We start from the raw sequence: 23,137 nt of genomic DNA, 5'->3' as shown, positions 1-23,137 counted from the left end.
TAACAGAAATTCGAAAAAGCTTTTAATGTTCAGGTAGTGAATGACAGTTAGAGAAAATCATAGAGATGTCTTCTGAAACTACACTATAAAAAAAGCAATCATTTGCATTTCAATTCAAAGTTTATGCAATGTACATTCCGATCTACCATTTGATTGCGATAACAAAAATCACCTTTCCCTTCTATTAGACTTGCCGCCCCTTTCGTTTTAGTAACGGTTACCATAATGCCCTCTCTCTGAAGAGGATGCGTATAAAGTGAAATATATACAGTGAAATATCTTGTATGCATTTTACAGTCCTTATTAAAAAAAAAACTATAAAACTGTAACATACAATAAATTGAGGACTATATAACACCACCTACAGTATAATTGGCATTTTACGGTCGAGACAATTTTTATCAAAATCCAACCAAAAACCAAAAGTTATCCATCTGTAACTATTTATATGACGATTACCTTCTCCAGAGATCATCGAATTCAGGACGAAGCTCTCCCGTCATCGTACTGCAACAGGAACATGTCATAAAGAGTGACTGTAAAAACTTGTTGGACATCGCCTAACCCTTTTATGGAGAACCTCACAACAATTCATGTTATTATAGAACACTATCAGTATACAAAAAAACGATCAATCAATTAATTCATCATTCTATTGTATGTACCTTCACATCAAGTTACCTCAACGCATATAATCACAGTGCTTGAATAAATGTTAAAGCAGCCATAGAGATATTGTACATAAAAATGTACAGCATGAAGATTGAATTGAAAAAAGTCTGCTTAATGTACAATTGCCCAAAAAATATAACATACCATCATAGCCCTTGGAACAATGAACGGTTATTATCCACAAAGAACACATACATGACATGACATGCAATATATATAGATATTCAATTCTCTTTTGAGAGCTCAGGCTTCCTCAGTCACATGGAATCTGAATCCTTGCAACCAACCTCGTCTCTGAATTGAGATTTACTGTTCTTTTCAGTTCTCCAAAATTGTTATTGTTTCGTGATAGAAGAAAAACACTTGCGGTCAAAGCAGTATAAGATAAGGCGGCATTAAAGTATGAATCCAGCTATTCCAGAAGCTATACAGTAGAAGGTTGTTGTGTGGTCTCTTAGACGGTTTGAAGCAGTGGCACACGATTAGTCGTTCATCGGTTGGTTTTTAAGTGTCGCCAACACATATGTTGTGGTAAACAACGTGAGGATCTACCATAGGCTCACATGGAATCACGCGCTCTACCTTTCCTTGTTCGTCCTCATACAAAGATCTCACAGAGAGAGAACCTCCCCAGGAAGCCTCGCTCGCTGTTGCTCGCAGTTGTAAGGTCGGACTAACTCTCTGGGAGACACTGATTAGGAAAGTGACGGGCAGGTTTTAGGTGACATGCATTCTTCTCTCCTTGCTTCTTCCACTGGTTGTGAAAGAGATACGTGGACGCCAGCTTTGAAAAAGCTTGTTGCACGCTGATTGTCTGATCGGTTTTAATGTGTGCAAATCCAGGTGAAGAAATGCTACCGAGACGGACTGGATTTTCCAAGAAGTTGGTGGAGCCCTGGGGACATGAAGAAAGGCCGTTCCGCGCTGCCGTCATTCCGCTCCAAGTCTTCACCTGCTCAGAGAGAGGACAGTTGGCGTGACAATGGGCAACAGTTAGTGGTACATTATCTCACAATAAAAGTTTAAACTGAACAGTACGAAAATAACATTCTAGTCCTGTTTTCCCCTTAACCAATGCGTCACCGCGCCACTTGAAGAGTCGCTTACAGAAGCAGAGGAAGAGTGTGTCCACACACATGGCGTACACGCTGAAGAAGCCATGGGCGATCAGATAGGACCCCAGGAACACCGTCTGGTAGGAAGAACAGAGTGACAAGATTGGTAGTGGGTTTTGTGGACTTGAGTGTCTTTAATGATACATTTCTCTTAAAATGTAGTCATTTCCATTTCGCCTGCTTATTTTCTTCTGGCTGTGCGCGATAGTGAGTGTATGTGTGTATGTATGTTTGTGTTTACCACAATCGGGACCCAATAAAAGTTGAGATCGGGCACTTCCACGAATATAGTGAGCTTTCTGTCAAAGACGAAAAAAGCCAGCACGCCTGCAACACACACACACACACACACAAACATAAATTTAAAGGGATCCCAAAATATTCAAAGTACCATGCTACCACTGCTACTCACCAACCCCTCCTGCGATGAGCAGTTTTCCGAGGAACAGCAGAAAGTCTGTCACCCTGTCGAGGACAGCCACCCTGTAGGGAGGAGAAGGAGATTCAATTCAGCCCGACTAGCATCTAGCTGGGTGGTGCTGGGAGCCTCTAGTAGTATAGTATATAAATTAGTGCTGTCAAGTGATTAAAATATTTAATCGCGATTAATCGCATTAGTGTATTGGTTAACTCGCGATTAATCCCAAAAAAGAATTGCGTTAATCGCGCGGAAAAAAAATTAACGCCGTTAAAATTGGTTTGCGTTAACGCCGTTAATAACGCGTTTAACTGACAGCACTAATATAAATATATATATAGTATATCCCCGGGATTCAGGAGGCTAGTCATTACTTTTCTCTCTAACCTTTTCATTCAAACAGTACACACATTAAACACGATTTTTAAAATGTTTTGGAAATTGTGACATTTTTCAGCTGCCTAAAAACATTATATTTGGTCTGTGGAGAAAAAGGTCAGGATATGTGTTGTGGCAACCCGGTCCCAAACCCGGTCACCCTAATCGGCGCAATGGAGAAGACCTGTGGCGGAGGACGAGGAAGAACAGGTACCCTATAAAAGGATGTGACAGGTTCTCTTGGGGGGGAGAACGAGGAGCACGAGAGAACCAGGGAACCTCCAGGACCCGATACGGACGGGTCGACAAGCAGGTCCAGCGGACCTTTCCCCAGCGTTCCCGGGGGAGCCCGCACACACGGACTACGCTCGCCGATGAGGAACGCCCACAGCGTTCCAGACGGGAGCGACCTCCCTCTCCCGGGACAAGACCGGCCCAGCCGGAGAGACAACCACCTGGCCTCTAGCTTGGCTCACGGAGCCAGTAGTATTATTTTCGTTTATCCCGCGTTGGGCACCGACCCACGCGGTTTCTGTTATTCATTGAATAAAGGCCTCTCTTGGCTTTGAACTGACCTGGGCGTTCCTGAGTAATAGAGGCATTCCTGGGGCCGGGTCGCCACAGTGTTCAAGCACGCTAGATTTTACATTGTCGTGCAAACGCACAAATTGATGCGTTCCAGTTGTTCCACGCTTCAGTTTACCTGACGACATTCCTCATCAGTAGGAAGAACGCCTCCCGCGCTGAGGTGCAGAAGTTAGTTCCGTAGATGGCCACCTGGGAGAGGGCCCACAGGGACGATCAGATCAGCCACTGCTGGGCCTCAGACTTTAGCTCATAGATTGATTTAGCATACAGTATATAAAATAAATAAATAAATATATATATATAAACATACATACATACACTTTTACAGGAAAACCAAACCATAAAACAACTTATTTTACATAAAAAGGTATATAGTGGGTTACATAGTTATGCTATTGATGGATTCTGGTCCAAATATAGACTTCAATCAAAAAAGTAAATGTAAAAAATCAGTGCGAACACGTTTTTTTTAAAGTTCAAATTCAAATTCAAAAAAACGTTATTTGTCCCCAGGGGGCAATTGAGTTGATAGTGGGAGGAGACTTGCTCGTACAGTGAGTTGGGTAAACTGAGTGAGAGCGATGGATACTCACCATGATGTAAGCGTTGCGATTCATGTAACGTATGAATCGCTCCAGGCACCAGAAACAGCACTTTAGGCAGCACACTATGAACCTGGCTACGACGTTGTTAGCTCCTGGATGGACACACACAAAGGGATATCACACACCACGAGAGAAACATCTGGAACCTTCTGTATGGACACTGGAGAAACACATCTTGGTAACAATTAATTACCAGTTACCTAATGCTCTAGTAATTATTAACTCATGGTGTTAACGTTAACTAATGGTTTAAATGTTAACTGAGGTTATGGTTTTTATATTAACTATGGTACTCATTTATACATTATTTAATCGGCTTTGAGTTATTATTGTTCCTTATTGTAGAGGGGATTCTGTCTAGTCGAGGCCCTAGGGCCAGTCGATCTAGAGTGAATCTGTGTGTTTACATGGAGAGAACATGTGTCCTAGCATTTGCAAGCTCAGCCCGTTTTTTTTAAATCAGTCTCTGTTGAGAGATTCAACACGCTGGGGAAAACTCTCCATTTCTCTGGGGGTAAACAGAGGAGTGTGTGTGTATTGCCCACCTCTTAGTTTCTCATCCAGGTATTCTAACAGTATTCGGGCAAGCTGGACAACTGACAGAATCAGTGAGCCGAAAGCCAGAGACCCTGTGTGGTATCTACAAACACACACACACACACACACACACACACACACACACAATTACATCTATGTACTACCTGTATTTTTGTTATGTGTGTGTGTGTGCTATGTTGTGTTTAGTAAATGTATAGAAAATAATGTATTCAAATAAATGTACGTAAATTACAGTTGTTTAGTAGTCTTCTCTTATTGTAACGCATGATTCATATATACACAACAATATAGAATCGTATATACTCATAGATACACACACATGCATGAATACATATTTCTATACACACATACAATCATCCACGCAGACACCCACTGGGGAGGGGGCAGGCTGTCTGCACCCTCCACACGCCTGGGGAGACTTTCAGCACCTCGGACAGCGACCCCTCCCTCACTCACTCGTTCCCTCATTCCCTATTCCCTCATTCCCTGTGTACAGTGAATAATATCTAGCACACTATTGAATATACAAGTCAGGCATTAGGGGCATAAGGGGAGTCCAGACACTACAAGGACGTGTCAGAAATCAACCAGGCAACGTGTATCGGGCCAGGAACAAGCCCACAGCTGTTCAGCTGTGGCAGCTCTTACGCACCAATGCGGAACCCAATGTGCTGAATATGTGTTGTGTTGTGTTGTGTTGTTATCGCCTGGTCTGGGAAGCCCTTTGGTTTGTTTCGTGCTTCACCCAAAAACCTGTGGGTTTTACCTCATAAACGATTCATTCTGAAAGCTGTCATTGTTAAACCTCTCAAGAGGAGAGTGTCACCCCCCCCCCCCCCCCCTGTACCTGACAGCCCTGCTGAAGGAGGAGAAGAGCGGGCAGGGGGGCACGTCTCGGGGCCTCCGGCGGGCCCAGTAGTAGCTGGCGAAGGCCCCGGCCAGGGTGCACTGCTCCAGGGCCAGGCTGAAGTTCAGCAGCCACAGGCAGGTCAGCAGGTTGAAGAGCTGCAGCACGGACAGGTACCGGTGGTACGGAGTCTCGCCGCCGTAGAGGGCGAACGTGCAGCGGGAGCCCTCGCAGGACGCCCGGGCCGCCGCCGACCAGTTGGACTTCCTGTTGAACGTCTGCGCGGGGGGGTAACACACATATGTGTTGGCTCGTTCGTTCGCGAACCGGTTCGAATGAACGAGTCTTTAGAACGAACGAACCGAACCGGTTCGTCTCTCTCGGTCGTTCGGTCGTCTCGTTCACCATTCGATTCACCGGAAACTCGACTGAACGAACAAACGAGTTTCCGGTAGCACTGACTCCACTGAGTCTGACTGACTCAGCTGAGAACCGTGCAATGGCGTCCATTCCATGATGCGATTCACCGCTACCGGAAACTAGGCTGAATCGCGAACGACTCCTCCACGTTCAGTCGAGTTTCCGGTGAATCGATTCACCGGAAACTCGACTGAACTGGGAGGAGTCGTTCACGAATCGTATGTTCGTTCAGCCTGGTTTCCGGTAGCGGTGAATCGCATCATGGAATGGACCCCATTGCACGGTTCTCAGTCAGTCAGACTCAGTGGAGTTAGTGCTACCGGAAACTCGACTGAACGAACGAACGATTCGCGAACGACTCCTCGTGGCGAACAGAATCACACAAACTGGGTCACGGAAACTAATCATTAAATCCACCACTAGTTAGCGCTGGAGCTAGTTCTCAGCTGTTTACAGCTCTATAAGAGTGGTTAAGGTAAGTGCGTGGCTCTATAAGAGTGGTTAAGGTAAGTGTGTGGCTCTATAAGAGTGGTTAAGGTAAGTGTGTGGCTCTATAAGAGTGGTTAAGGTAAGTGTGTGGCTCTATAAGAGTGGTTAAGGTAAGTGTGGCTCTATAAGAGTGGTTAAGGTAAGTGTGGCTCTATAAGAGTGGTTAAGGTAAGTGCGGCTCTATAAGAGTGGTTAAGGTAAGTGTGTGGCTCTATAAGAGTGGTTAAGGTAAGTGTGTGGCTCTATAAGAGTGGTTAAGGTAAGTGCGGCTCTATAAGAGTGGTTAAGGTAAGTGTGTGGCTCTATAAGAGTGGTTAAGGTAAGTGTGGCTCTATAAGAGTGGTTAAGGTAAGTGTGTGGCTCTATAAGAGTGGTTAAGGTAAGTGTGTGGCTCTATAAGAGTGGTTAAGGTAAGTGTGTGGCTCTATAAGAGTGGTTAAGGTAAGTGTGTGGCTCTATAAGAGTGGTTAAGGTAAGTGTGTGGCTCTATAAGAGTGGTTAAGGTAAGTGTGGCTCTATAAGAGTGGTTAAGGTAAGTGTGGCTCTATAAGAGTGGTTAAGGTAAGTGCGGCTCTATAAGAGTGGTTAAGGTAAGTGTGTGGCTCTATAAGAGTGGTTAAGGTAAGTGTGGCTCTATAAGAGTGGTTAAGGTAAGTGTGTGGCTCTATAAGAGTGGTTAAGGTAAGTGCGGCTCTATAAGAGTGGTTAAGGTAAGTGTGTGGCTCTATAAGAGTGGTTAAGGTAAGTGTGGCTCTATAAGAGTGGTTAAGGTAAGTGTGTGGCTCTATAAGAGTGGTTAAGGTAAGTGTGTGGCTCTATAAGAGTGGTTAAGGTAAGTGCGTGGCTCTATAAGAGTGGTTAAGGTAAGTGTGTGGCTCTATAAGAGTGGTTAAGGTAAGTGTGCGGCTCTATAAGAGTGGTTAAGGTAAGTGTGTGGCTCTATAAGAGTGGTTAAGGTAAGTGTGTGGCTCTATAAGAGTGGTTAAGGTAAGTGCGGCTCTATAAGAGTGGTTAAGGTAAGTGTGTGGCTCTATAAGAGTGGTTAAGGTAAGTGTGTGGCTCTATAAGAGTGGTTGAGGTAAGTGCGTGGCTCTATAAGAGTGGTTAAGGTAAGTGCGTGGCTCTATAAGAGTGGTTAAGGTAAGTGTGCGGCTCGATAAGAGTGGTTAAGGTAAGTGTGCGGCTCGATAAGAGTGGTTAAGGTAAGTGTGCGGCTCGATAAGAGTGGTTAAGGTAAGTGTGCGGCTCTATAACAGTGGTTAAGGTAAGTGTGCGGCTCTATAACAGTGGTTAAGGTAAGTGTGCGGCTCTATAACAGTGGTTAAGGTAAGTGTGCGGCTCTATAAGAGTGGTTAAGGTAAGTGTGTGGCTCTATAAGAGTGGTTAAGGTAAGTGTGTGGCTCTATAAGAGTGGTTAAGGGAAGTGTGTGGCTCTATAAGAGTGGTTAAGGTAAGTGTGTGGCTCTATAAGAGTGGTTAAGGTAAGTGTGTGGCTCTATAAGAGTGGTTAAGGTAAGTGTGTGGCTCTATAAGAGTGGTTAAGGTAAGTGTGTGGCTCTATAAGAGTGGTTAAGGTAAGTGTGTGGCTCTATAAGAGTGGTTAAGGTAAGGGCTGATGTAGATCAGTGGACATGAGTAGCTTAATGTCCGACCAGCTTTACAGTCTTTTTACAATCGTCTCCTTCCTGGTTTAAAGAATGTGTCTGCTTTATTAATTTTTTCCTTATATTATAACTAACTATAAATAAGATACTTTACATACATCACGTACATATAAACAGACATAAGATACTTAACATCCATCGATACATACATACATACATAAGCGTCTTAGAGTACCATATTAAGCGCTATATAAATTTCATTTATTATTATTATACATACATACATACTGTCTATACATACATATATACATACATGCATACATCCATCCATCCATATGTGGGTGTACCTCAGGGGTGCAGGTGCTGTTGGCATAGGGACAGGTGATATCTGGTGCCATCACCTTGTAGACCGCCTCACCTGAGGAAGCTAGCAATCTGTTGAGTGGGGTCAAGCATTCAACCATTTCGGAGAACTCAGAGGGGGTAGGAGTGGAGAGGGAGGGGGCTTTTTTGGGGGGTTGTTCAGTTTCAAAATGGCCAAGACAAATTTCCCTTGGGACAAATAAAGTCTACTTGAATCTTGAACATCTTGCGCTGTTATACTCTTTTGTTCCACTCGCTAGGATTCAATGAATTGCTAAGAATGATTGCTAACATCTCATGTTGACAAGCCAGCTGGACTCGGTCAATACTGATGCTTATACTGAAACCGTTGAGCTCAACGTCGAAGCCAGCTGCTGATGCCGATCACAGAGACACAAATACTCCTCATTGATTGGGTGTGAGAGGATACACTGCGGTAACGGCCCAATAGGAGATGAAGAGAGCCAGCAGGAGGAAGGTGATGAGAGGGTAGAACAGAGACGACATGATGTGGCCAGTAGCTCTGTAGAGGGGAGAACAATGAAAAGAAAGGCAAATTCCTTCATTTATTACTTTTAAGAGAATACATGCATTATATAACGAATAATTACCATAAATGAATGGTGTATCACATTGTGTATAAAACAGCTGTGAAGATTCATTCGTTCATATCCTAAAAATTAGGATAAAGCTATCACATAATAAGCGATCACAGTGGATAGATTCTTGAACGTAGGTTTGGGGCTCATACTTGCTAGCTTCTCTGAGAAGAGTGATGGCTACTTGGACCCTTCCCCTCAGAAAGATCAGCATCAACAAGATGGAAGCCTCTATTCCCCCGAGGAAAACCACTGAGTGATGAAGCATGAGAAAAAAATATACATCAGGTTGATTCTAGATATACCAAAGCGAGAAAATAGATTCTAGACCTTGAACTAATAAACTACAAAAACAATGTAATTGTACATTTCTTTGTCATTTTTACAAGTCTAAACATTCAGCAGACAAATAGGCAAGCGAACAGATTGCACATTTTGAGGGTAACTTACAGAATATGACCCATGTTTGCCTCAGCTGAAGATAGACTTGTAGGTCGGTATGAAAGCCAACCTCCATAATGGCAACATCGGAGCCTGGTCTCTCACCGAGGACAGAGAGCTCTCTAGAGCAGTACCACATTCCTAACACAAGGTGGAGGAATACACACACAAATCGTTCATCCACTCATCACGGACATGAAAGTCTTGGCAATGTTTTCAGGATGTAATAATAATAATAATTCATCTAGCACTTTTCAAAAATCCAAGGACGCTTTACAATGAGTCGATGGGTGTCGTAGAGGACATTTACTTTTCCATTCAACAGATATGACTACTTCCAGGCCAGTCGCAGCAGTGACGTTCAGTGGTATGAATAAACTGAGGTTTCATTCAGGAACTTTATGCATATGATCGGAACTGGTTCAAATATTACTTTCACACACACACTCACATATCTGTACACATTGAATTATGAACACAAATCGTGCGCACACACATACACACTCACAAAAACAAACACACACACATTTACGTACTTTATTCACTTGCTCTTTGTCACTGAAGCCAATAGGTGGCAGTGCATCAAAGAAAAGCAATCCCAACTCTCCCATTAAACAACCTCATGAACACGCAGGTGCTGTGTATATCACAGTAGAAGTTGTGTGTATCACACAAGGATAACAGTAATACCAATGCATACCGTAAGCGACGAGGAGCATGACAGCGAGGATGGTGACCCAGAGCAGCAAGCCGGCAGTGAACCTCAGTAGCAGTATGAAGGTTAGGCTAACCGCCGCAGCTATCAGCAGACCACTGTCAACACACACATCATATGCTAACATATGTATTCTATCCACTATCTGAAATATGTTAGGGTCGAAAATGTTCTCTATTTTTTTTGGACGATAGTATGAGAAAATAGCAAAATATCGGGCATTGGTTCATAAAATGTAGCTTAATTTGTGTTAGTATTTGTATTAGAATGTGTTTGGGTGTGTGTGCACTCACATGAGTATCCATTGCCAGGATTTAGCATAGTCCTCCACTATCTTCATGCCCCACTCCTTTGCGTCCACTAGCCCTGTTATGCCACTGCCAAAAGAAAATAAGGAAGTCTGTATTATAAGGAAACATAGAGGAAAAAAAATAAAACCTGAGTTGAATGCTTCATATTTTCAAATAAAAATGAATCGAAGCAGCAGCAAGGTATTTGCAACGGAGTAAACAAGGTAAAACATGATCAACACACTAAATATACACCCCGGCCGCGCTGGGGTGCCCCAGGTGTTCACCGGCTCCCGGGTAACGGCAGAGACAATCATTTCCCCCATGAAGAGACAATAAAGGATAACTTAAAGGGGCCCTATTGTGCCTTTTTTACTGTTTATTATTTAATTTGTTTGACCTCATAGAATTGATTTACAACAATAAAGGGTTGTCTAGCGCATTATTTTTTCTCCTTAAAAAAACGCCAACAAAAATCATCAAAATGTGTGTTTCGAAAAATAAAATTCAAATGCTTGGCTTCAAGGGGTGTAAGGAGCGGCCGGACGGCGGGGGTTACTTGGCAGCTTGACGCAGCTCCGCCACGCTGCGAGGGGCGTCCAGGGCGTCTCTGAACCGGGTGTGGTTGGCCACCGTCAGCGTCCCGTTCAGAGGGATGAAGTCCGGCAGACACCGCTGGAGGACTGAGGCACACGGATATTAGTCAACCTTGTTTTATTCAGGGGAGGTCCGTTGGGAGCAGGCTCTCTTTTTCAAAGACGCCCTGATTACAACATTAACAATAAAAAAAAGAAATCCAAATGCAACAGATATGAACAGTTGGTCAAACACCCCAAACAACACTGCAATACATGAAGTGAATAAATAAATAAAACATTACAATTGGATAACAAAAAAAATGACATGAAAAACACGAGCAATCCTCTTCCAATGCGATTTCAATCATCCCCTTGAACTTCTCAATTGAGACTAAACATTCCAGTTTTAATTAGTCCTGAAGGTTTCTGTCAGGAGCATAAAAGTTAAGCAATCATTCCTGAGGTGCGTGGAATAATAAGTCTAATGTGTGATTGAGAGCGAGTTTGATATGATGGATTCTCGAAATGTAGCTGTGAAGACAGGTACATAGGGAGCTTTCAACATAAGGCCTTGTAAATAAATGAAAGACAGTGTTGCTCTCTTCGGATTGCGAGAGAAGGCTAGCCCACATATCAGAGGCTGGACCATGAAGCATCCAACAGGGGCTCTCACATACAGCCCCGCGGGCAGGCTCCTCATGTAAGGACCCACCTCCTCAACAAACACCAGAACACAACCACGGAGCGTGGGCTAGGGTTGAACACCCACTCGACATGTTCGCCGACTTCTTCCAACAAAAGTAGACAACCATAATGGCGAGGGAACGCTTCCCAGATGTGGATGCTTGTTGGGGCAGTGTGCCAAGCACTTTTACACAAAGTACACAACAGACATTAAAAGGATAATCTTATCTTTCATACAGATATACTATTTTTTCAGCTGATAATCAGTCCAACTCTTTGCTCTGTTTCCACACAAAAGTCCAATTACACTGTTATTTGTATGTCATGAACATATTATTCTGTATCATACAGAATAACATAGAATACAATAAGTGATGGACGCTGTAAAGATGGTAGCCACTAGATGGCAGCGTTTGAAAGGTTGCGTGTTGTCCCTACAATAGTAAAGTCCTCTTTGCAGTTTTTGACATTTCATTTTTTTTTTTTTCATCCGAGCCGAGGACTGAGACGTCTGTATGCTTTCATATGAGACGTATTGAAACCTGCCAACGGTATTCCTTCCACACATGACTTTCTAAGAACCACAAACTCACATGGTCTGCTAGGAATGATCATCGAGGGGCAGTCCTCGTCTCGCAGAACCTGAGACACGGGCTGAAAGAGAAAGGGGCAACATTGACATTCTTTCGGTCACAGGCATTCAAAAGCAAAAAGAGAAAAACCAGCGATATGGGAGGAGGTCCAGAGCTCTCGCTGAGAGAGAAACACGCAAGCATTTGGGGCCGACGGCATCGGATTAGAAGACGGGGGAGATAGGGGCAGGTGTTGCCAATCAATAGTCCCCTAATCATCTCTTTTAGACACAGCAGTGCTGGGGGACGGCTGTGATAAAGCGCCCCCAATGAGGATCCTCTCGGCTCAGCTCTCGACAGAGGGCTACAAATTGATCAAAGTGTTGACACTTACTCGTGGTGAATAGATAAGCAGTTGACCCTCCACACCTTTCCTCAAACAGGACATTTAAATAACACACATGATTATGCAAAGTAAGAAAGTTGGATCAAATCGTTGTGTTTGACATTTACAACTTCTCCTTGGTTAACGTGCCTGCATCTACAGTGAGAATATTAAGGTAGGTAGTCTACACTATGAATACTGCTACCTTGTTGGGGTTGTTGAAGCCAGGTTTGCAGAACTGCCTGTAATAGTTCCAGTAACTGCTGCCCAGCGCGTTCTGCAGCTGCATGTCTGTGTAGGTGGCAAACCTGTCTGGACACTTTGACACGCACATCTGGAAAACAACGTAGAAGCAGTCGATGTGTGTTAAGTGTGTTGATACTGTGAGACTAGCACATATGCATGTCTCCATTTTGTCGCTAGTTACTTAGATATTCGAAAGTTATATTGGCAGGCAACTTTGCATATACCATGCAAGGATTTTAGTCTGATAAGTTTTTGCAAAAAATCCATGATAAAACAATACTGAAGACAGCGCTAAAGGGATGCTGAATAAAGAAACTAAGGAATAAAATGTGTATGTGTTTTACTTGCTCATTTCTTGATTGATTCTTATGGGGTTTGTAGCGTGGGGTTTGGTTCCGTCTAGTAATTCCTACCTGTGTGGTCGGACACTGAAGATTGATAAGAACAGCTGGGTTGGCACACTTCAGGATGTTGAAGTAGAACAGTATTGGCTTCTTCCTGCAACATGTCAGTGTTGTCCGAGCTCGTCATTGTGTCATTGTTATGGTCTAATGTATGAATTTGGGCTGGGTTTCCAAATTGTCATATATTGGAGTAGCCCAAGCACATTTTGTCGACAATTTTACACTCTACACAAATTTCGGTGCTGAGAGATTGATAAATTACGAACTAACAAATGTTATCATAAAGGCCTGGATACAAATGTTCTCTCTCTCTCTCTCTCTCTCTCTCTCTCTCTCTCTCTCTCTGTCTCTCTGACACACACTGACAGCAATGCAGACACCCACACACACACACCCTTATCACTCCCCTGCAGCCAGCAACATCGATGCCTTTATCATCGCCACGGTTACGGCCTGCCAAGCATCGTTTCTCAAAGACACACTTCCTGCTTTAACCAGCGGAGGGTGGAAATGCCCCTTCCCGCAGCTCCCCATCACAGGTGATGAGCGATTGCCCGAGCACTTCATCATGTTGTGATTGCACAGATAAGGAAGGCTTTGGGAGCAGCTCTTTGCCTCCAGAGCATGAAGCCACCAGGTATCTAGGTTAAGTAGGCCTATTACAATTCGGCATCAGTAACAAATGATTACATTCACAAATCATTGATTTATGTTTAAAATTTAAAACACACAGTCTGAACATGTGTGTCAGGGGCAGTATGAAAGCTAGGAGAGGGCGTAGATTGAACCAGCAACCTTCAGGTTTCAGGACAACCAGATGTTTGGCCTGATCGTTCTTGCATTCAACCTGGTCCGTGCCGACCGATGGTGTGAAATGGGGCTGTTGTGACTAGCTGACCTCTTAAACGGTTAAAGAGAACATGTTTCGGTCGGTCTCCCACCAGAGGTCGGTGCGGGTCCGGATACTCACGCGTTGGGTGTTCCGTCCTGTCCGCAGAACTGGCCGTAGCTGTCTGTGGCGTGGAGAACCTTCCGGGGGTCTCCGTGCAGCCAGGCTGAGGGGAACATCAGGCGTCGTTACAACAGAGGAGCCAGACAGGAGGGCTAGTTCGCCTGCGAGACTGGCAATTAACAGCGGCTTCAGATCAGATTTGAGAGATGTAAAGGGAGAGAGAGAGCCGAAACGATTTGGAAAATAAGCAACCCAATAACCCCGCCACCTCTCTCTCTGCCCCCACCCTGCCTACGTTTCCCGGACATTGACAAGTGTTGCTTTACACACCTGTGATTGACAGGCAGGATGGATTCCCTGAACCAATCTCGGAAGGGGTGCCCTGATCGGTCAGAAATCTAAATTGACTCATAAAGAGGCGTGCAGTCCACCAGAACAGCATGTCAGTCAATAACAGCTGACTGATGGCTGTGACATTTCCAACGGTAATTGAATTCTAGCACTTAAATATTTCTTACAGCCTGTTTGACTGTGTCTTGTGCGGCATTCAACCCTTGTGATAATAGGTTTCAGCATATTGTTCTATTTAAATATGTCACCATGTTTTAAACATGGGTAATCACCCAATTTTTTCATCCATCCATTGCTCTAATTGGTATTCAATAATATATTTTAAAATTCTTAAATGAAATGAATGTCAAGGTAGTGTTTCTATGAGAGGTTGTGTATAGATTGCCCCAGCAAATTGAGCATTCCTGGAATTTGCAAACTGAAGAAGAATAAAGGAATGAAGAGGAATGAGAAAATTACAATGAGATGGTAATTAATATGCATGTGTGTCGGCTGCATGAATGTTACTTATGTGTACGGAGCTGTGTGTGTGTGTGTGTGTGTGTGTGTGTGTGTGTGTGTGTGTGTGTGTGTGTGTGTGTGTGTGTGTGTGTGTGTGTGTGTGTGTGTGTGCGTGCGTGCGTGCGTGCGTGCGTGCGTGCGTGCGTGCGTGCGTGCGTGCGTGCGTGCGTGCGTGCGTGCGTGCGTGCGTGCGTGTGTGTGTGTGTGTGGCACACATAGGTAGTGTTAATGAGTGGGCTTAGAACAAGGAGAGGGAGAAGAGAGGAGAGGAGACGGCTGAAGGAAGGAAGGTATAGTGAGCAGCTGCACACAAAGAGGACAGAGTGTGTGTATTTGTCTGGGCAAGTGTGCACACTATCGTTGGGGTGATGTCATTGAAAATGATGTCATCTTCTTATAGTAGTGGAGGAGGGGGGCTTGAGAGGGACGATGGGAAGGAGTAAACCTGTGATCACACGCCCACACATGCCCACACACACACACACACACACATGCAAGGGCACGCACACACATGTTCCCAAGCACATACACATACACACACACACACACACACACACACACACACACACACACACACACACTCACACACACGCACACACACACACACACACAAACTGGTCAAATCTATAATAAATTGTCGATGTCCTGCTGTTTGTGTGTGCAATATTCTCGCAATTTTCCACGTCTCTTTGAAACGTTTTAAATCTAAATGAACGAAAGTATTGAAGGGGATGAACTAAATCGTTTTTTGGGGTCTGTAAGTGTGTGTGTGTGTGTGTGTGTGTGTGTGTGTGTGTGTGTGTGTGTGTGTGTGTGTGTGTGTGTGTGTGTGTGTGTGTGTGTGTGTGTGTGTGTGTGTGTGTGTGTGTGTTTGAGGGGTGCTGGTACCCTTAAGTGTAGAAATGATGGGATGTCTTTGTTCTCGACAGTATAAAGCATCTTCATACTGTATATATATATATATATATATAAGCATTATTATTCTGTTCTCTATAAATTGAGAGCTTGAGCTTACCGTAGTATTCCTTCTGTAAAGGTATGATGTGAAACAACATGAGCATGCCTTTAACAGACATGTGCCTTTAAGACATTATTTATTAGGAGGTATTATTATAAGTGTAGATTCATATTTTAAAGATTAGGGATGGAGTGAGAGAGATAGCGTGAGAGCTCCATTAGTCAAATCTAAAGGTAAATGTCTGTGTGTGTGATGACCTCATCAAAGAGTCCCATAATCCACTGGAATCATTTTGGCAGCGTGGGAACGATGTTGTCTCATCGGATAGATAACAGGGGACAGCGGTTTAAGGTTTTGCTGCAATTACCAAGCGGTGACTGGAATCAGCCGTTATTTCACACCTTAGAGCAATAATGTCGAAGGTTTTAGAGAAGGCTTAACTCCAGTGCTACGATGATGATCGAACCGCATGCAGATAGCTAGCCCTACAGAGGACGGATGGACGATACTAAGAACGTAGACTGTGACACACCTACATCATTTATATCTAACAGAAGCATGTGTATGGGGCTCTGTATCAGGGAGAATGTTGGGAGGAGATGGGTGCAAGCTGGCATAGCTGCAAGAGCCACGTTCCCAGCCGAACCATAGGGCGTGGCAGTAAGAGGAATGATTAGGCTGGTCGATGTACAATACAAAATATTTCCTACATTCCTCACAGTCCTCACAGGCAGCAGTCACGGAAGTCACTGTGGAGTGTGTGTGGTTGATGGCTGGTTGAAGCAGCCTCACCTGGCCTGAGTCGGGCTAATTAGACTCTGGAGCTGGGTGAGGCCACCCCCATGTGGTGAACTGAGCAATCAATGCACAAAGGCAACCCCAGCCATCACTACACACGCACACACACACACACACACACACACACACACACACACACACACACACACACACGCACGCACGCACACACACACGAGCGCACGCACGCACGCACACACGCACGCACGCACACACACACACACACACACACACACACACACACACACACACACACACACACACACACACACACACACACACACACACACACACACACACACACACTCAGGATGAGAGCTCTAGCATGACGCCGTTCAACACCTGCTCTGCAAACCTTCAAACTCTGCAATCAACCCGTTTTCTGCAGCCTCTAACCTGAGGAGGCCGGCAGAGCCACCTAGGTTGTGGGTCGACTGATCCAGTCATCGAGTCTTATTTATTTAGCCGTGAGCATGATTATTTAATATCGAGCAAATGGGCCGTCGACCTGGACCGTCATCATCTCCTCTCAGCCTTGCCACAAGTGTGCGTGTTTCCAGAGGGGTGATGTCATCGAAGATGATGTCATCTTAAAGTGGTGGAGGGTGCTAGGGAGGGATGACTAGAAAGACTGTACCGCATACGTGTACCGCATATGTACATGCACTCACACACAAACACACACACACACACACATGCACGCACGCACGCATGCACGTACGCACGCACACTCACACACACACACACAGGTGTGTCACACACGTGTAAGATCTAACAGAAATGTTGTGTCAATTGCTGTGTGTGCACATGTTTCTCACCGTGCCTCTTTGAATTTTGTTCTAAATGAAAGATGAAGAAGAATATAGAAGGATCATAGAAGAAGGGGAACTACGTCGACATTTGAGTGTGTTTTGGTGTGCGTGTCAGTTTTGGGGGTGTTTGTACCCCTGAAGTGTAGAAGGGGTGTGATGTCTTTCTTCTCAACAGCATAAAGCTTCCATTATTCATATCTGTCCTGATCTGTACGCTTTTTATGATAGAATATCATCTGGGCAGACTGGGAGGCCAACACACTACAGTAGAGGCTGGGAGGCTAACACACTACAGTAGAGGCTAACACACTGCCCTAGAGGCTAACACACTGCACTAGAGGCTAACACACTGCACTAGAGGCTAACACACTACACTAGAGGCTAACACACTGTACTAGAGGCTAACACACTAGAGGCTCACACACTGTACTAGAGGCTAACACACTAGAGGCTAACACACTGCACTAGAGGCTGGGAGGCTAACACACTACACTAGAGGCTAACACACTGCACTAGAGGCTAACACACTACACTAGAGGCTAACACACTAGAGGCTAACACACTGCCCTAGAGGCTAACACAGTGCACTAGAGGCTCACACACTGCCCTAGAGGCTAACACACTAGAGGCTAACACACTGCCCTAGAGGCTAACACACTGCCCTAGAGGCTAACACACTAGAGGCTAACACACTGCACTATAGGCTGGGAGGCTAACACACTTCATCTGTGACTTTGGTCCCCAGAGACCCCCGCTGGTTCCTACACTCAACCATCCAAATAATGGAGGCACCAATGGCCGGCGGGGAGGGGATTGAGGTGATTCATAATCTCTGGAACGCTCCTATTCTTGGTTCTGATCTTCAACCCTCTTCCATTTCTCTTAATTTTTCCTGCACTGGTTAACCTCCACATTCTGTCTATCAGTCCGTTCATCCTTCTGCCTCATCTTATTTCATTCACAACCACTCGTTCGGAGAAGGCAGCGTCACGGTTTTCCTGGCAGAGGGAATATTAAAGGGGTCCCATCCCACTCACCATTTTCTAATAAAGGACAGTACTTCTTCGTTCAGGTGCAACTTGAACACCAGGACTTGGCTTCTCCTCTGGCCCGATGGAAACGAAGAGTTGATGGTTGCAGGCTGTGATTCTAATCTGACTCTCTTGGATTTGAAAATAGCCCAGCGGTCTTCCTCTAACTACGGGGAACGGAGAGGCGTGGGAGAGATATGGATGATGGGGGATGAGAGGGAAAGACTAACTCCTCTGAGACGTTGATGAGCGGCGCCACGCCACAGAGAGCAGTATGCAGTGTGTGTTGTCACTTGTGAGTAACAGATGAAGGCAGATTGGAGGAGCGGAGAACACAAGAGAGTAGAGACAATGGTTGAACGCAGCAAAGAAAAATGGCGATGGAACTAAAGGAGATGAAATTATGGAAGATTGAAGAGCAGCGTGGAAGGAAGAGGCAGGCAAGCATAGTTTGTAAGAGGAATGCAAGTTTTTAAAAAAAGATGTGTGCGTGCCTGTGCGTGTGTGTGTGTGTGTGTGTGTGTGTGTGTGTGTGTGTGTGTGTGTTTATGTGTGTGCATGTGCGTGTGTGTGCGCGCTTGTGTGTATGTGTGTGTGTGTGTGTGTGTGTGTGTGTTTATGTGTGTGCATGTGCGTGTGTGTGCGCGCTTGTGTGTATGTGTGTGTGTGTGTGTGTGTGTGTGTGTGTGTGTGCGTGTGTTTATGTGTGTGTGCATGTGCGTGTGTGTGTGTGCGCTTGTGTGTATGTGTGTGTGTGTGTGTGTTTGCGTGTGTGTGTATGTGTGTGTGTATGTGCGTGTGTGTGTGCGCTTGTGTGTTTATGTGTGTGTGTGTGTGTTCAAAGGGGGGCTTGTTACACTGGAGGCTATATATGGCGATATTTATGTGAGGAAGACCCAGGGACTTGCGCAGTTTTCTTTGTGTGTGCGTTTGCAGACTCACCCACAATCCCAAGAGCCCCATAAGCAAGGATGACGACCATGAAGATCAAACAACATAGGACATCAGTGCAGCTCCTACCGAACCGGAATAAAAAGAGCAAGGAGATGAAAAGATGTGGGAAGAAGGATAAGTGTAAATCCCTAAAGACCAAAATGAAAGTACAAATTGGAGAAACACACTTTCACACTTATTTTCTTTCGATGAACAGCCAGACAGTAGATTTCAAATTCCAGAAGAAACAGCAATTGCAATAACATGAATAATAATTCATGTGTTATAACCTGGCTTCTGATTGTAGTTACAACAACATCATGACATCAAAGTGGTATGGGCTGACCTTTTGCGGACAGGACCTCTGAAGAATGGATCAAACTTGTGTGGTTCTCCTGCGAAACAGAGACACAATTGAGATGAAGAAACAGATAAAGGCCCAATCCCATTTCTACCCCTTACCCCTTCCCCCTTGCCCCTTCCCCTTCCCCCTTCAAAACAAGGGGGAGGGGTAAGGGGAAGGGGTAAGGGGTAGAAATGGGATTGGGCCAAAGAATCGAAACAAAAGAATGAACTATATATTTCTTTGTACTTTCTTTTTAAGTGTCGTTCAGAAGTGGGCTTTTTTATAAATCTTGATAGTGGCTGGGAACAGGTCAAACCAGGTATTTCTGTTTCCTTCGAGGAGCAACATGCAGGTTAGCAACCAGGTTCACTAATGTGAGGGAAAATATGGAGCAAATTGACCGTAAAATGACAGATGGACTTGCCAGACCTAAAATCAAACTTCAACCTGACAATACCGAAGAAAAACCAAGGTTAGAGCTCGAGTTACAGCACTGGGTACATATTGCTGAGCCTGGAGACTCAGATGAGATGGCACACCCTCCTACTAACAGGAAAGATGCAGCAGCCTTATTGCTTCCTGCATCTTCGAGAAATAACAAGTAATCTTTAACACCAAAGGGGCAGCAAGCTGCGGAAGAATACGTTTATGTTGAGTCGGAACTCAAGGCTACAGAGCAGAGTGCAACTGTCAAGTAAAAAAATAAGAACATTTATTTTAAAATCAATTTTCTACATGTCCCCCCATCTCCCACCTAGACCAAATGCCCCAAAAACTTTTAAGAATTAAACGGTTGTTTTAAGGTATTCCATAATTATTATTATGAATCATCTCTCATAACAACCACTGCACGTAAGATTGACTAGAGTCTTTAAGAAGTTTCTGTTGGTTCAGTAGTAGCAAATCATTACAACATTGAAAACATCTTCACCTGTCAGAAATGTTCACGGGTAGAACGACATCACACACTCTTTAGCTGCCATCATGGCAGCCAGCCGGGTGTTGGTTATGTAACAAAGAAACAATAAGGCTGTTCCTTTGTCTCCATTCCAACACTTTTGCTTCCCCCCTCACTAGTCTATATTTATTCCATTCCATCCCTCTCAAAGGCTGGTTTTGTCATGGTTTGCCTGCCAAGTTTGACTAATATTGTGACCATGAATTATGGTCTGCGGTACACTGCCCATACTAACAATTTGTGATAAAATTCGAGGCACAAAACAATCAGGTTTGGTACTGTATAACACTCCACTTGCCATGTAAAAAACGATTTCTTAAAATGATGCTTGGGAGATTTAGGAGCCATCGTTTGATTGTAATTTGTGAGAAATGTCCTAGCCATCAGTCAGACACTAGTGAGCTCTGAGAATATTAACTTTGCCTGCCTCTGTATGAGACAATTTAGATTGTAGACAGCTCCCTGCCTCTTTTTCGACCAATCAGGACATATCTTCCCTGATTGGTTCAGTGAATATCTTGCCTGCCAATCACATTGATGCCACAACCTACCTCGACCCTGGTGTTCGAGTACAACACTTCTTAATGGCGGAGAAACCGAGGGAGGGAGCAGAGAGAGACCCCTTTTGGGGGTAACATTTTCTTTAACATTGCACTCTTTCTCTCTTTAAAACCCTCAAACCCCTTAAAGTCCCTGGTCAACCTAATCCATAATTTCCCTCAATTTAGTTTGATTTAGGCCCAATCCCATTTCTACCCCTCCCCCTTCCCCTTACCCCTTCAAAACAAGGGGGAGGGGTAAGGGTAAGGGGTGAGGGGTAGAAATGGGATTGGGCCATAGAGTTGTCGGAATCCAGTGTGCATAGTCAAAGCAATAACGAATAATTTCCACTCAATGTGTAGATACACACACGTTATTAAGGCGGGATTTATATAACAAGGTGTGACCTCATAAAGAATAATGTAAACGTCCCTTCCCTGGTTCTACCGATGCTTCATATCAACTGCTTTCTCTATGCTGTTAACAGGCGGCACACTTCGTCGTGTTGTGCTTGTAAAAAAGATTTAGCAATGAAATTACATTGGTATAATACTGTCGGGGACGGTAGAAAAATGTGTCTGCCATTCAAATGACAATCAGAGGGTTCAGCATGCTGTCTTTAGGCCTTTCATCACAGCAGCGGAATAGGGGTGAACCCCAGTGCATCTCATTATGTTAACCAGGGCCACTGGCATGCCTCCCGACTCCGAGCCATCATTAACTCTATGTGTAACTACTACCTCTGTGATATGTTGGCAGGTTGGCACGTAGTGAGCAGCACATGGGAGAAGACAACATCTTAGGTCAGCTCAGGGGGCATTAGCGATCCTGCTAATCTTTATCCTGTTGGACACTGAAATAGCCTTCCCTTGTCTTTCACACACACATGCTCCCATTGTTTGCGTTGGCTATTACTACTCTGAGCAGTAGAGTATGATATTCACACTGCCCATCTGTTGTTGGCTCATCAGCAACAAATACAATCCAAGCACCAATCAATATAACAATCTAAATAATAATCAGGGTAGGCTACTGCAGAACCCCAATATGTGACATCCATTAGGATATGACTCTGGGGCAATATGCTGAAAATGAGGATGATGGACAATATCAATTAATGACATTCCTGGAAATTTGATAATATATTGATTGCCCTGTGTAGGCTATAGGAGAAAAAAAAAGTGAACTTATTAATTTACTATCAGACGTCAGCGAAACCCAAATGAGACAATGGAGTCGATGTGATTGACCACATTTGCCTGCATAATTGAGAAACTTGTGAAGTGATCAATATCTCTGTGACATGTCACACATGAAGCCGCTTACCGTAGTAGCGAGGAGGCGTTGTTGGACGACCGGCGACCTCGCTCCGCACGGCGGCGGAACTCTCCTGTGCGTAGCGCTTCGCCGGCATGGTGCTGCGTGTCTGTTGGGGATGGATGGTAGTAGCGTAGTATTGGTGGTGGGTAATGGAGTGGATGAATGGAACGAGAGTGTTGGGGAATGCAAGCTTATCATAGGCTACTGCGATACATGTGGTAACAACACAGCTCAGCGTCACGAATGTTTAATAAAATAAAATAGAATAGGATAGGATAATAATGGGGATTACATCATCATGATAATCATAATTATAATATAGGCTACATAAAATATGGACTATTATAAGAAGAGTTCATTTAAAGTGTGACTAATTAAAAATCCATAGCGTAACCGTGAGTAGGCCTACAAGGTTTTTTTGTAGTTTTTTTTACTGCAACATTGCGACGAAATTAAATAGGCCTACCTATAATGTGGCACTATGGTGGGTTAACGGGAATATTACACTTTACTTTCGGGTGCGGTCTCTCAAAGACCCTCCGCCATAAGGCTAATAAATTTAGATATGTCAATTCGTTTAGCCTATTGCATTGTTTGAGTAGGCTAGCCTACATATTGTCATTTGAACGGCAAAATCATGACAGAATATAGGCCTAAATATTGTAGGAT

At 44.3% G+C, this 23,137-nt stretch overlaps 1 protein-coding gene across 1 annotated transcript; it reads right to left on the bottom strand.

The window, feature by feature from the left end:
- On the bottom strand, window positions 1-22,655 carry LOC132462395 (choline transporter-like protein 5-A). The gene is made up of 22 exons (XM_060057908.1): window positions 22,475-22,655; window positions 19,651-19,699; window positions 19,314-19,387; window positions 13,942-14,026; window positions 12,981-13,065; window positions 12,527-12,655; window positions 11,958-12,018; window positions 10,662-10,785; window positions 10,106-10,189; window positions 9,798-9,910; window positions 9,107-9,238; window positions 8,809-8,908; window positions 8,488-8,580; window positions 8,042-8,129; window positions 5,182-5,459; window positions 4,322-4,416; window positions 3,765-3,868; window positions 3,287-3,360; window positions 2,200-2,270; window positions 2,029-2,114; window positions 1,780-1,864; window positions 1-1,624 (listed from the first exon to the last, which is right to left on the bottom strand). The coding sequence occupies exons 1-22, from the start codon at window positions 22,560-22,562 to the stop codon at window positions 1,527-1,529; spliced, it is 2,196 nt and encodes a 731-aa protein (XP_059913891.1). The 5' UTR covers window positions 22,563-22,655; the 3' UTR covers window positions 1-1,526.
- Between the last annotated feature and the right edge of the window lie 482 nt (window positions 22,656-23,137).

Source organism: Gadus macrocephalus, chromosome 8, assembly GCF_031168955.1.
Source record: "Gadus macrocephalus chromosome 8, ASM3116895v1".
Lineage (NCBI taxonomy): Eukaryota > Metazoa > Chordata > Actinopteri > Gadiformes > Gadidae > Gadus > Gadus macrocephalus.
Note: the sequence above shows the minus strand (reverse complement) of the source record. Positions and strands in the feature narration are given on the sequence as shown.

Coding starts and splice junctions, on each gene's coding strand:
- LOC132462395 (XM_060057908.1), bottom strand. CDS start 22,562: ATGCCGGCGAAGCGCTACGCACAGGAGAGTTCCGCCGCCGTGCGGAGC. Junction 10,786..11,957: donor GATCATTCCTAGCAGACCAT/GTGAGTTTGTGG, acceptor CGTGTGCCTCAG/TCCTCCAGCGGTGTCTGCCG. Junction 9,911..10,105: donor TCCTGGCAATGGATACTCAT/GTGAGTGCACAC, acceptor GTGTGTTGACAG/TGGTCTGCTGATAGCTGCGG.